The sequence below is a fragment of the Quercus lobata genome, chromosome 2 (genome assembly GCF_001633185.2).
Source record: "Quercus lobata isolate SW786 chromosome 2, ValleyOak3.0 Primary Assembly, whole genome shotgun sequence".
NCBI classification, from domain to species: Eukaryota; Viridiplantae; Streptophyta; class Magnoliopsida; order Fagales; family Fagaceae; genus Quercus; species Quercus lobata.
The window spans coordinates 40,674,531-40,689,700 of NC_044905.1; the positions used below are offsets into that span (position 1 = coordinate 40,674,531).

Here is a 15,170-nt window from a genome sequence, read left to right on the forward strand (position 1 = left end):
CTCCAAGCTTCTTGCTCCAATGAGGTTGCGCTGAACCTTTTTCTTTTCTAGCTTCCCAGATTCCGCTACTTGACCATAGCATCAACCAATGTAGATTGGTTCCTTCCTAACTGCTTCCCAGAACACCAAACAACCCTCTCACAGTAATGAATATGGTGAGAACAAGGTTTTGGTAAAATGCCTCTCAAGGGTTTAACAATGGAGAGGAAGAGAGTTGAGGAATTTGAAGAAACTCTTATGTAAAGATTATAGATGAATCAATCTTATTTTACTATAGGGTTTCTCTCTCAAAATTCTCTTTGGAAGCTCTCATTCTTTTGTGGGTATAAGGGGTATTTATACTGGGGTGAGAAAAGAATGTGAAACGTCAGGTTTTTCAAAACAGGGGTGGCTCACGGCTTGGACTCGTGGCTTGACTGAGTTGCAAGTTCCAGCCGCGTGATAACAGAACGGCCAGTTGTCCTATTTTGTCCTATAGTGCTCCAGCTAGCATGACGCTTCAGCTTCTGGCATGCTTGGCACGTGTGTTGCTTCTAGCAGCTTGAAGCCGCGAGTCACCTGCGAGATCAAGCCGCGAGACTCTGTTTTCTAGCATACTCTTGAGCATTCAATCACTCTATCTCACTCACTACCCTTACAACAAACTCACCTAAATACAGGGTTACTAAATGCTGAAATACAAGCAAATTTGGCACGGAATAAAGCCAACAAGATGGTTGATTAAATTCAACCTTACACTTTACTTTGAGATAATGCACTTCAAAAGCTTGATAACTTAGGCTCATAACTTAGTCATTTAGGAACTTAGGGGCTGTTTGGATTTCATGTTTTCATTCACCCATAACTCAATTTCAATCACCCATTACTCAAAAATGGTGGGTCCCATGTCTAGGATGGTTATTTGGATTTGTTCTCATTTTCAGTTCTCATCACTCATAACTCACCAAAATGAGTGATGGGTGAGTGAGAATGAAAAAAAAAAAAAAAAAAAAGGTGTTTTTGAGTTATGAAAATAGAGTGATGATGGCAATATTGTGATTTTACTCAACATGTGGGGCCCATGGTTAGTGATTTGTCTAATCAAACCTTCTTCTTTCTTCTTTTCTTTCATTTTTTTCTTTCTCTCTTCTTCACTTCATGCCGGCTCCTCTTCTTTTCTTCCTCTAACCCATTTTCTCTTCTTCTCATCTTCAACCCAAATGTTTCAAATACAGGCCAAGCCTCCATGTCTAGATCTATCATAGCCACCATCAAAGGTGGTCCGATCACTATCTCTATTTCTTTTTTCTTTTTCTTTTTTTTTTCCTTTACCTATGGCCGAAAATCCCTCTCCCTAGTGTTGGTTGTTTGTGAGTTTGGGGATTTGGAAAATGGAATTTTGATTTGGGTATTAGTGGGTTTATGTTTGTATGTTTGTCTCCTTCATTTGTATCTCATTCATTTGTATATTTGTCTCCTTCATTTGTGTTTGCTTATGAAGATATGTTGATTTTCTACTTTTTGGTGCTCTTGGATTGTTTTTGTTGATGTATGTACATAAGGAAGCACTCATATCTGGGTTTGGTGGAGGAAGGAGGCGATGAGAGCTTCTAGGTTTGGTGAGTGGATGAGGATGGAGGCAATGAACGGTGCTTCTAGGTTCTGTGAGTTTGGGTATTGGGGTTGAAGGGAAAAAAGAGCAATAAGAAGTATGTAGAATTGAAGGGGTTCTTTTCCACACACAGGTAGCCGTTTGTACTCACTGCACCCAGTCAGTCTGTGGGTCCCACAAAAAGTTAAGATTTTTGAGTTTTTAGAATGAAAACTCAACCTGGTTTAAGGGCCAAACGGAGCTAGGGTATAAGTTAGGGATTTTCAAGTGATAAAAAATGAGTTATAGGATGATAAGTTTTGATTGATGATATTTGCACATTTCTTAAAAATTCCTAATATGTTAGGCATTTGTAGACCCCATAACCTAGTTTTCAAAGTATGATTATCAATTCAAGCTAGCATTAGCATTTTGAAATTCTCTTTGAGCAACCTAAAAACAATGTTAACGGACAAAGGTTAATTAAAAATTGGTTTCTTCTCAATTTAGGGGTACGTGAGAAGGGAAATATCCTGCCTAGGTTGCCAAGGCACAAAGAAAACTAAATATGGTGCACAAGGACTTTTTGTACTAAAATTAATGAGAAATGAGGTTTTGGTAAGTTGATTTAATGCTTACAATTTAAGAAAATACAAGGCTTTGGTCCTAAATACTATCAAAAGAAAGTAAAAAAGATAGGAATAAAACACTAGCTACTAAACCCGAGATCTTAGTTTGGGGACTAGGTAACAAAGTTGGAAGGTATTAGGCCCCCACTTTACTTGAAAAAATCTGGTCTTCTAGATTATTGATAACCATTCATATATCGACAAGCATTGACACGACACAAATCATACAACACACATTAATTTTGAATGCAAACATACAATTGTTAGTTTTTTTTTTTTTTTTTTTTTTAGGGGGGGACAATTGTATTTATATATCTAAGATTAAATTTTTAATTAGAACTCATAGATCTACTTTAATCCATGCAAAAGAGATCATTTTTACTAAGAAAAATATAAGATCTATATTATATAAACAAATTAATTATTTTATGAAGATAAAATATTAAGTCTACTTTTGTTATGACAAATAAATTATTTTTATAGACATAAAAATATCAGATCTAGTTTTATTTCTTATAATTTTTTTTTTAAGATGTAAAATATCATATCTAGATTTTTATATCAAAAATATGGGTTTTAAGACATAAAATATCAAATCTGGATTTTTATAACATATTTGATCAGAATTTTTACAATAAAAATATTAGATTAGATCTGAATTTTTATAACAAAAATATTAGAAAAAAAAAAGTTCAAAAATATAGGAAAAAACGTTTATTAATACGTGACATACTAGATCTAGCAATATAATGTGCAAAAAGGAATTTTTAGATACTAAAACAAAAAAAAAAATACTAAACTTAGATATATCATATAGAAAACATTTTTTAGCATGGAATAATGGCAAATCTCAAGATAATCCTAAATCTAGATTCTAGAATCACAAAATTCAAAACCAATACATGTGAATAATCTATATCTACATTAGAGTATGTGAATGATCTGTATCTACATTTTAAACATGTGAATCATCAAACTCTAAAAATAGAAGCATGTGAGAATGAAGATATAACATTAAAGCATGTGAATAATCTAGATCTACATTTTATAGATGTGAATTATCAAGATCTAAAAACAGAAGCCTGTGAGAATAAAGATTTAAAATAGAAGTATGTAAAAAAAAATGAAGATCTAAAGCATGTTATATACCTGCACATATTAGTGAAAGTGTAGATATCGTAATTTGTCTATCCTCGATTTGCGTATTGAACCCCTAAAATTTTAAAAATATTAACTTTTCACCATGGGGCCGTGGAAACATTTAGATTGATGTGACACAACTTGTTCGGGCATTAGAGCTCTCAAAGTATCTTTTTAGGTCAAATTGACCAAAATGCCCTTAGTCAACTTTGGGTTGACTAAAAGTAAAAGTTGCTCAAAATCACCCCCCAAAACTACTTTTTTTAATGTTTTTACATCAAACCAGAACTATTCGGAGATTTTTGTCACCTTTGACCAAGTTTAACCCAAGATTGACCCCTAGGAGCACTAGAAACCCTAATTTTGATCCAACTGTTAGAACAAGTTAAAACAATGCCATAGTGAATGTTATTGAATTCCCTTTCTAACTATTATTCATGGGTCAAAATTGGAGTTAAAACGGCTAAGATATCTTGAAAATTGTGTTGGGCGCATCAGCTCGCTTCCTGAGGCCATAAATTTTGATCCAACCATTGGATTTTCAATTTTCAAGTGTTTTGGAAACTAGACATCCATACCTTTCCAGAGACACCACAATCAGCTCAATCAGAGTCCGGGAGGGCCTTCAAATGCACAATCAAAGTCAAAACTGGAAAAGTTAGAATTGCTGACATTAGCAACAACTCGGTGCACCCTAAAGGGTTGCCGGAAGCTGAATGATTATATTTTGAGCATAAATACTCCCAAACTCCCTAGGAAAAAAAAAAAAATTGGGATTTTTGGAGCTTTTTTTGGGCAAATTCTGTCTTTTTGTCTCTGTCTCTCTCTCTAAATTCTCTCCAAAATACACATAAAAACCTTTGATTTCCCACATTTTCCAACAATCAAGAGGTAGTGTTCTTGCTCCTATTTTCCTCTCCTTGGTCTTGGTACCTTGGATTTGAGGTTTAGGGGTGCAGATGTTGTTTTTTAGCTACTACTTACACCAATTTAATTTCCTAGCGTTTTTAGTGCTTTATCTTGCTTTATAACATGTTTTATAGCTTTTTCTAGTATATCTCTTCTTGTATCTTGTTTCTAGCATGTTTTGTTGTTTTCCAAGCATGTCTACTAGCTTTTTCACATGTTTTATCGCTTTGATGTTGTTGGCCTAGGTTTCTTAGGCTAGGATATGTCTGAATTTCTTGATTGTGCCCTTTGCCACCTTCTTGTGTTTGGCTTTTAGGTAGGGTGTAGATCTAGATCTTGTGGTCTAGGCCTACATCCATACAACAAAGTCTCAATAAAGGGTTTGGATTAGTTCCTTTATGCATGTTTGTGCTTTGTTTGCCCTTTTCCTTGTGTTCATGTTGGGATCCATGCTCGTTTGCTTAGATCTAGGTCTTTGACATGTGTTTGTCTTATTCCCTTTGTGGGTTTGTTGCTTATTGGTCTTTAGGGCCACTTGCTTATTTGGTTGCATCATCCCCTTTGGTGGTTTGTTTGGATGTAACCATGTGTAGGGGTACATCATAGTGATGTTCGGCATGTTTGCTGCATGCCTTTCTCTCCTTTGCTTAGTGTGCATGTTAGGGTTTCTCATGTTAGCCTTTATACGTGCCTTTTAACATGTTTACCCTTTCCCTTTGTGTGATAACATGCTTTGCTTGCTTTGTGCCATCTTGTTTAGCTCTTTGTTTGTTTACATATTTGCATCCTTGTTTATTGTCCATACATGTGTCTTTGTGTGCTTGTTCATATCATCAAGCCTAGTCCCTACTTATAATCTCTTATGGGTTCGCACTCATCTCTTGTACGCGAGATCCCGAGTCCCTTTTAGGAATTTTGCCTGATGGCACGTGTGTTGTCCGTACTCCAATATAATGAAACTATGAACACCAAATCCAAACCTACATTTGTCCTTCTAGGACCCCCTCTTTTGCTTGATAACATGTTTGTTTGCTCCTTTTTGTGCTTCAACATGCTTGTTTTCCCTTTTATGCACTTTCTTTCTTTGTTTGCCCCTTTATGTGCTTCCTTTATGTTTATCTCTTTGCTTGCTTGCTGGTTTTGTCATCTTTTTTGTTGCATGTACACACTTGGAGAAATGACGCAACTTCCAAGATGCAAGCTAAAAAGGGCAAGAATGCAAACAAGAAGATGCAAGCCCAAAAAGGGCAATGTTCAGTAGTTTTGGAGGCCTAGCCTCTCGTGTGGTTATCTCTTTCTCTCTCCTAGCCTCTTTCTTTAGAACCTTGTATCTAGACTAGGCTTTCTTTTCCTATACCTTGTTTGGGCCACGTTCTTTGGGTATGACAATGTCTAATTTATCTTTCCTGTACCTTACTGGGCCATACCCTCGTTGGCAATGTCTAGTTTATTTCTCTGCTCTGTGTGCTACCATTGTGCATGATATATATATATATATATCTCTGTTTACTTGTGGGTGGTCGTGCACTTTGTATTATGGACTCTCAACAGGAAAGCAACCCTCTTGTGATCATGGGTGCTCTTGACCTTGTAGTGTGGGTATGTGCTTAAGACAATTGCCATAGGTGCATATTCATACTACATTGTGCGCATAATCATCGCGGTGTGATTGTTTCAATCCATGTTAGCTAGTGACATTGGTTTCCCCGTGTATGAGACACCATCAAAATGTTTGATGCTTTGGTGAGCTTCAGCTCACCTTAGTACGAACATATTGTCACACGTCGTATACATAAGCATGAAACCCTACTGGTGTGCCATAGCACACCAAATGTGAAACTCTGCCGGATTTTTGCTGTGGAAAGGGGGCACCTTTATTGCTATATTCTCACAATGAAAGCTTGGTGAGAATAGTGTTTTGTGTTCTATGACGCACTAGAGGTGAAACGTTGCCGAATTTTCGCCACAAAAAATAAGGTGAAATGCTATTGGATTTTTGTGGTGGAAATTTGGAAACAATTCCAAAATGTGCTAGCAAAGCATTAATTAAGACCACACCACTTTCAAAATCAACCCTTATAGCCTAATTATTTTAAAGCCTCAAAAGTTCATGCTAACAGCTTGTTTTAAATTGCCAATGTTCGAAAATTAAGATTTTACCAAAACAAAGGACTGTCTTTGGACAGGCGTTATGAGATGCCTAACACCTTCCCCGCACGTAACCAGACTTTTGAACTCAAGAATCAAGATTTTTTATTTGTCTATATTAGATTAGGAAAAACGACATTTTTCTTAACCTAAGATTGGTAATAAAATCAATTAGAGTCAAGTGATCAATCACACCTTAGAAAAAACCTAATGATTGGTGGCGAATTCACTTGCCTTTGGTAATTATAGATCAAAATTGAATCAATTTAAGTCACACACCAAAAGTTTATCCTTTCACCCTAATTTTCACACAACACCTAAGCTTAAAGCCGCCTAAGGGAGGATGAGCGTCGTCGCAATGGGTGGTCGACTGCCGCGAGGCATCGACAGAAAGCAAAGGGGATATTCTTAGAAATGGGAGAGATTTTGAATAATAAACTCAATTACTAGATTAATGAAATCAGTAGTGAGATCATGATCTCTCTAATTTCTAAGAAGAGTATACTAATAAATGAGAAATGGTAGAAGGGATTCTACAAAAATCTGATATAGTGAAGATTAGTATTTTGGCCAAGCTTCAAGAATTTCTCAAACATTTGAGGGAGTTCTGGGTGCCTTAACTGATGGGTTAGCCCCTCTATTTATAGAGTTGTGAGAGACTTAAATTAAAGTTGTATACCTGTAGTTTAAAATTTGACACTTTACCCACCTACGGTTTGATCGAAATTTAAGTTGCCTACCTGTGGTTTGAAATCCCATGATGCAAATGTTTCGCTGAATTCTTTTTAATTTTATATGATCTTGAATTTTTATGGTTTTTGTGTTTTTGGAGGAGAGAAACATAAAAGTGAAGCAAAATCACATATTTAGCCATGTTTTTAATAGAGGTGGGTTAAGGAAATTTAACTGAACTAATCTCAGATGGGTAAAGTATGAAATTTCAAATCACATGTAATTAACTTAAATCTTGACCAAATCACAGGTGGATAAGTTGTAATTCGCCCAAATATTTATTATTATTTTGATTTTCTAAGTAAGCTTCAAATATGCCACTTGTGCATGTCATGTGCCACATAGAAATTTTCCGTTAGTGAGTTAACGGTATAGACTAAATTAATTGCAAGTTGAAAATAATAAGAATTAAATTGACTATCATCAAAATATAGAGACCAAATTATTTGTGTCTCAAAAATGTAGGGATCAATATGGTATTTTTACCAAAAATTAATTATTTTCCCTTAACTTTGGGTCTTTTTTTAGTGGGAGAGCCTTAGGCCAATGTGGCCCAGACCTAGAGCCAACATTAAACTAGTTTGGGTCTTTTTTTTTTTCTTTCTTTTTTGGGTCTTTCACTAAAATGTTCTATGTGGCCCAGATAAATTTTTTTCATAGCCCGTTTTTCTCATAAAAAAAAAAAATCATAGCCAGTTTTGGGCCACGGTCTTAGGTGGTTTTGTGAACATCAGGCCCAATGGGAACCATCCATGGACCTTAAATTAAACCTATTTATGATCATAGCCCAGAGTCTGCAAGACGCACGCACTCTTCAATTACAATTACTATTAAGTATACGAAGCTTCTGGGTCCTACTCATAAAACATTCGTGTCGTGTTCTCTTGTTCTCTTTTTTCTTATTCTGGAAGAAAGTTTTCCTCTCCAAACAGGGCTGAGATCTCAAAATTTTGAATTGGCTGGCTTCGCGAACCCACCAAGAGAGAAAGAAGCTGGGTCTGCTCTGTTGCAATTGCAATGTCTTCTCCTGCTGAGTAATACCCTTTTCTCCTTTCCGAATTCATAGATTTTTGTTTTCTGTTTATTGCTTCTTTGTATTGTACTGAAATTTATTGATTCCTCAATTGGGTGTTTGTTCATATAATATTGATGTAATGAATCTCATATGGCTTTCTCTGATTATGAGAGTTTTGTTTCTTCGGTTGTTGTTGAGTCTGTAAACTGTTTTGGGCATGGTTGTGACTTCAATTTGAAATTCTTTGTGGTTTGTGTGTGTGGAAACAATGTTTGACTTTTGGGATTTGTGCTAATGGTCTGCTTATTTAGCTAGCAGTGGAGTAGAGTTATTCCAAGCATTTTGAGAACACGTTGTGGAACAATTTTCTCATATAAGCATAAGCTATAAATCTTACGTATATTTGCTTTATACTACGGAAACCATTACAGCATGTGGTTAATAATTACTTATCTAATTATCTTCATGTGCAATATCGTTTAATAACATAGAAAATTCTGAGTCTTCTACTGGAAGATATTGCCTTTGCTAAATTATGGATGGGAGCAAAAGCAGGGTTATGAATAGGCGATTTTGAGAGGTCATTTGTATATCTATGTCTTCAATATTGGCAGAAATCAACACTTTGGGGCCACTCCCAAGGGGTTGCCCCTGTAATAACCCATTGTGTTTGGGACATGAGACGACACTCACCTATAAAGCCCTGGACATCCATTTTAGCAGAAATGTTGGCAGAGTTAAACACTTTGGGGTCACTCCCAAGGGATTTGTCCCTGTAATTACCTAGTGTGTGCGAGCCGGGGGAACTACACTCACCTATTGAATTAGTGGCACACTTGTTATCAAAATTATTGGCAGAAAGTTGCTAGGAAAGGTATGATAAGGGGAAAATTGAGGTAAACCCTTGCACAATCTGAGTTTTTTGAATGTATGCACTTCAGTACCTCAGTTTTTTTTTTGCCAGTTAACTATAACTCAATTGGCACTTCCTCCAATATTAATGGGATGCAGGATGAAGCTGCAAATCCATGATCACTAGGTGCATGCGTAACTTACCAATAAATAAAATTCTCTTGGGTTTATCTGTTGCCTGAAAAATTATTACGCTTCATAACTCTCAGCAGAATTTATATCGTAAATCTTTTTCCCCTAAGTTGGTCAATGACTGCGGTCGTTGCCAGTAAGGCTTGGCATTGAATTGTTTTCAACACACAGATTATATTTATTCAAAAAGTTCTTTATCTGTGGTTTAGGACATTCAAAATGTGGAAATGTCATGGTGAACTGATACATGTAGCAATGAGACCTCAATATAGGGACACATTAATGTGGTGATGTATTCACTTATCACAGTGCCTCTCTCTCTATATATAGCAAAAAATGATGTTCTTTTGCTTTATATGCCTTATTCTTTATGCTTGGTGCTTGATAGCAGCAAAGTACTTGTTATAGTGGCAGTGCTAGTACCTGTACTTTAGACATATTATCCTTGATATTAGGTACTAGGGTTTGGTTGTTGTTGTATTAGTTATCCACCTTGCTTGAATATGATTGTCCAGAAATATATATATATATTTTTGTTTTTATCGTTTTTATTTGAAGAACTAACAAATGTTTTTAACTTTAAGTTGGTTCTTTTATTCGATGTACGCTTTATTGTTCACTTTCGTTTCAGATATTATAAGTCTCTTCCACCCATAAGCAAGGCTTTTGGGACCCTTTGCCTTCTGATGACCACAGCCTATCAGTTTAAGCTGTATGATCTTCAAAATATTGCGTTAATATATAAACCCGTGTTCACACATTTTCAGGTACATCTTTGATCTTTGTGGATGTTGGATTACATGCTCTATTGGTACAATTTAATATTCATTCTTAAACTCTTTATTTTGTTTAAAATATTTTAATTTAATGTATTTCAATTTGATATTTTTCATATTTGAAGCTAGCCGCAACAAAATTGTCATTGCTTAATCCACCAGTCTGTTGATTCCATGTATTTGGAAAGGGGCTTAGATGACCTTAGATGGAAATCAAACTTTTATTGACCTGTATCTATGTATGTTAATTGCTAATCAAACCTATCTTGCAGCTGATATGTAGCACCCTGAAATATATAATTTGGAATCTGTATAATCAACACTAGGTTTCTAGCCACTCATTAAGAGAATCTCAGTCATGTGCTAGTATTGATGTTTTAAGGTTTAAGGTTTATAAAAAGTGAAAAAAGTTTTTTTCCCCATAATAGACCAGTTTGAAGGCAAAAATGGGCAAATAGCACTATTTTCCAAAATATGCAGCAATATACCACTGTTTGTGAAATATTTTGGAGAATACCACTATTTTAAAACTCGAGTTCTACATAAAACTTGAGTTCATGGGCATCAAGTTCTATTAATGAATTTCCACGGTGGCACCCTGTGACGTGGATTTTGGGAATTTAAAATGCCACGTGGAACTCAAGTATATAAAACTTGAGTTATGTGTAAACAGAACTCGATTTATATAACTCAAGTTCTACTGCAACAAAACCCAAATGCCTCTGCCACACACTTTCACTCTCACTCTTCCTCTCCCTCTCCTACACAAACTCTTCCGTCTCTCATCGGAAACCAATGCTCAGTTTGAATCAACCCACCGTCGCAGACGTGTTGGTTACTGGAAACCATACCAGACCGAAATCACCCGTTAAGAACCAAAATCAAACCCAATTAATCCGTATTAATACAAGGCCGATCTTGACGTTGACAATATCAAGTAAGAATTGGCGATCTGAATCATTAGATTCCTATTGAATTTCAAATCAAAGGGTACAAAACCCCTCTCTTTTATTTTGGATAATATTTGTTTGGTTTTAAGAGTGTGAGAGAGGAAATAAAATGAGATAGGGTTTTTGAATTTTGGGCATTTGACTGTGTTTGGATGGTGGGAAAAATTGGGGATTTGATGGAAAAGCACCAGAAGGTCCATGATGTCCAAAAAAAAACTTTATGTGCAATTATTTAGGTGTCTTGGTTATTTTAATTAAATTTAGCTATGTGATTATATTGATTGATGAACCAGATGTTGAATTTTATTGATTGTGGACAAATTGATAAAACAATTTTCAATACAATTGTGGTTAAATACAATTGCTAATTGAATTTTTGCTCTGGCCTGTATTAAGTATGTTCTTGCACCAGTCTCAGCTAAGTAAACAATATTGATTTTCTTGTTTTAGTCTGAGTGGATCTCCAGGAGACAGATCAGATCTGCTGGGAGGAGACGGACTGAGTTACCTTAGTGGGATTTGGGTTTCTGGTGAGATGAGAGGAAAGAGAGATGTATTTGATTTCAATGGTGACCAGGCAAAAATGTTGCTTAGAGACCTGGACTGAGTTATAGAGAGGGGAGAGTGACTGAATGGGAGATGGCAAGATCCAGCATGTTCTTTTTATAAAAATTACACAAAACTCGATTTTGAGTAAATTGAGTTCCATAATGTTCTTTCTAAATAATTTACATATAACTCGATTTACAAAAACTCAAGTTAAATAATGTTCTTTTTAAATATTTACACAGAACTCAATTTTATTAAAATTGAGTTCCCCTTACACATAACTCGAGTTTATAAAACTCAAGTTCCACATGGCATTTTTTATTTGTAGAATCCACATCACTGGGTGCCACCATGGCACTTTTATTAATAGAACTTGATTTTTGTGAACTTGAGTTTTATAAACTCGAGTTTTAAAAGGATGGTATTCTTCAAATTATTTCATGAACAATGGTAAATTGCTGCAAATTTTGCCAAATAGTGTTATTTGGCCATTTTTGCCCCAGTTTGAAAATATATAGATTATGTCTGTTCTGCTATAGAAACAGTAAAATACTTTTTCCCCCTCCCCCCTTCCCTTTTCCCCTTCTGGTGTAGAGGCTGTATGTTGTGGCTACATAAAATTTTAAATTATAAAGTTGAAGGCATCAATACGTACATAATAAGGGGCTAGTTGGGTGATCCTTGTGTCAATTCATTCTAAAATAACTTTAATCCTTTCTAAGAGTTGCTGTATGTATGAACTTCAAAGAGTTCTAGAAATTCGATCGTGTGCTTATTGACACACACACACAGACATAGTGTGCTATTCATATGGGATCATTTTTTTTTTCTCTTTATTATATGAATTATTCTTTGCAATCATTATGTAGAACTCTTTGATAATTTCACATCCATTTGTAGGTGTGGAGGCTTATTACAAATTTCTTTTTCCTTGGCAATTTCTCTATCAATTTTGGAATCCGCCTATTAATGATGTAAGTATTGGTTACTCGGAAATTTTAATGAGGTGCATCAATATGATCTATCTTCATGCAACTCTCCATTACTGCTAGTGTGAGAACTAAGTGATCAGTTGAGATCTGCAATGGGGAATTGTTCTTTTCATGCACTCACAGTTTCTTGTGAATGATTATATAGAGCTAGATATGGAGTTCAGCTTGAGAAGGGACCATTTGATAGGCGGACAGCAGACTTTTTGTGGATGATGATATTTGGATCCTTTTCATTGTTGGTATGTGAGATTATTTTCATTATTGTTCAGCTTTGTGATCTGGTAACCAATAGTAATCTGTCCTTTAAATTAGGGGGAGATTCATTATGTAGTGGAGTTGTGATTGGGCTTGCTCAAAATCATGAGAGATGAGAGAGTTTTAGAAGGGAAATTCAGTATGCTCTGCAATGTGCAACTAATCTGAGTGAAGTTCTCCTATGTTATACAAAAAGAAAAAAAAGTTTTAGAAGGGAAATAGGAAAAAAATAATAATTAAAAGAATGAAAAAATAAGAGAAAAGGAGAAAAAAGGGAAGGGGGGAGTCAATTGCACATTGCTTCCTCCTAAGTCCTAACCCCCACCCCTGTTTTTTCCCCCTTTCCCTTCTGGTGCCAATCTGTGTTTGAGTTTATGGTATTATGCTTTGTAGACATCTTTCCTTATTATTAAATGCATATGCTAACATTAGTGGTTTTTTTTTTCTACATTTCCTCTCTCGTGTGTTTTAGGTATTATCAGCAATCCCTATATTTTGGTCCCCCTTCTTAGGAATATCACTTGTGTTCATGCTTCTCTATGTCTGGAGTAGAGAGTTTCCAAATGCCCAAATCAACATATATGGCCTTGTGACTTTTAAGGTATGGCTAACTTGTGTTCATTCAAACAGTTGATTGGGTCACCCTAAGGCCCCTGACCTCTAAACTTTCTGTTTGGGCTAAGTCTCTGAATGTTTGATAAATATGAAATTGACATCAATATTTGTTTATTGCAGGCATTTTATCTACCATGGACCATGCTTGCTATGGATGTTATTTTCGGTTCACCGCTTATGCCAGATTTGCTAGGAATCATTGCAGGGCATCTGTATTACTTCTTGACAGTGTTGCATCCACTTGCTGGTGGCAAAAACATACTGGAGACTCCAATGTGGGTGTATCCTTCAAATTTTGGGTTGTTTAAGGTGAAAATTTGCAATTTTAAATATGTTTAACCCAATTGCTCCTTGTGAAGCCCTTATCATCTCTCTCTCTCTCTCTCTCTCTCTCTCACACACACACACACACATCCACGATATGGTATCTTGTGTAACAATTGCATACATCATCCCTCTGCCATAGGGACGGGTCCCACGCCTAAATGAGAGGGGCATTGTATGCCACTGTTATACAAGATGATAAATCCTCACAGTTTGATGGCAATAATTGACTTTTCTTTTTAGGACACCAACAGATTTGATTAGTTTGTCCAAGATCGTTTCATAAAGGGTAACTGCTTTTGCTGTTGGTGACCTAGTACATGTTGGAATTGAGAACTGAGGCCTTTGCAAGACCCCCAAAAATTAGTGGAGCTAGTGATTGATTAAATATTCTTCAGTACTCCAGTTCATCTGTTATTGCTTGCTTGCTCACTCATTTTTAATATTTTCTGCAAGTTTCCTTAACTGTACCTGTACAGACATAAAATAGTCGCAAGGTGGCAGATAGGAGCTCAGCCAATCAGTCGTGCCCAGCCTGCAGGTCGTGCCCAACCTGAACCGACAACTGGTACGGCTTTCAGGGGAAGGTCTTATCGACTTAATGATTAACTCTGCTACCTTTTACCATAGGATCAGAAGATTTCCTATTATTTCCAACATCTTCGCCGTTTTCTGGATGACACCACTAACTGGGGAAGTGAAGTATTTGATGATTGTGCTTGGGAAATGTTTCAGCAACATGATCCTGACAATTGCATTTCAACCTTCACCATTTTTCTATTTCTCATTATTCAAATGTCTTTTCAAGAAGAATTCTCTCTCTTTTTGGGTAGAACTGAAAGAAAATATGTTACAGAATAGTTGGTGGATCCTTTTGGAAGCTTGCTATTTTTCAATTCAATTTTTTTACTACTGTATGGGACATGGTAACTGATATGGTCTTAGCACAAGAGAATTGCTAAAATTTAGTGCAACACAAACTATTTAACATTTAATTGTGCCATCGATAATCAATTTTTTTTTTTAATCTTTTCTTTTCTTTTGAAATGTATAGAAGCAGAATCCTGCAAAACCTATAACTGGATGAGAAGGCATCCTTGACAGGTATTAGATTTTAAATACCAATAAATTTTTAAGCCAAATTTCATTTTTTTTTTTAATTAATTAAACAGAGATTTGAAGTGAATAATGATTAGGTTCTTATTTTGGTCATCTTTGACATTTGAGCTTTGCCAAAATGACTAATGCGCACGAAGAATCCTCCAAATTCAATCCATCAGCAACATTTTCTTATTATTGGTAGTTTAATTTTGTGACTTCCCATGAACAAATCGGAATGTAAAATTGATCTCCATTCACTGAAGAAAAAGAGTAGTCTCTTCTATGCTTTGGCCACCAAATCCAAAAGAATAGAAGTGGTTAATAAATTTATAGTAAAAGGGTAATATATAATTTTAAAGGTAAAGGTAAATTATTATTATTTTTTTTAATTCATGAATTCTCGCTCAGCCTGCAATGCACA

General features: G+C 35.6%; 1 protein-coding gene across 2 annotated transcripts; it reads left to right on the forward strand.

Moving 5' to 3' along the window:
- Positions 1-7,974: 7,974 nt before the first annotated feature.
- Positions 7,975-14,662, forward strand: LOC115975611 (derlin-1). Of its 2 annotated transcripts, none has more exons than XM_031096470.1 (7): positions 7,975-8,162; positions 9,819-9,954; positions 12,363-12,436; positions 12,600-12,693; positions 13,182-13,310; positions 13,445-13,633; positions 13,892-14,119. In XM_031096470.1, exons 1-7 carry the CDS (start codon positions 8,146-8,148, stop codon positions 13,910-13,912), a joined length of 660 nt encoding a protein of 219 aa, XP_030952330.1. In that variant the 5' UTR covers positions 7,975-8,145; the 3' UTR covers positions 13,913-14,119. The 2 variants fall into 2 exon arrangements, with proteins under 2 accessions (XP_030952330.1, XP_030952329.1); XM_031096469.1 differs by lacking the exon at positions 13,892-14,119 and adding an exon at positions 14,128-14,662 and having other exon boundaries at positions 7,977-8,162; positions 13,445-13,605.
- The last annotated feature ends 508 nt before the right edge of the window (positions 14,663-15,170 follow it).

Excerpts from the sequence above, each read along its gene's own strand:
- LOC115975611 (XM_031096469.1), top strand. Across the intron at positions 13,311-13,444 it reads ATGGCCTTGTGACTTTTAAG|GCATTTTATCTACCATGGAC; the intron begins GTATGGCTAACT and ends TGTTTATTGCAG. Across the intron at positions 13,606-14,127 it reads CTGGAGACTCCAATGTGGGT|ACATAAAATAGTCGCAAGGT; the intron begins GTATCCTTCAAA and ends GTACCTGTACAG.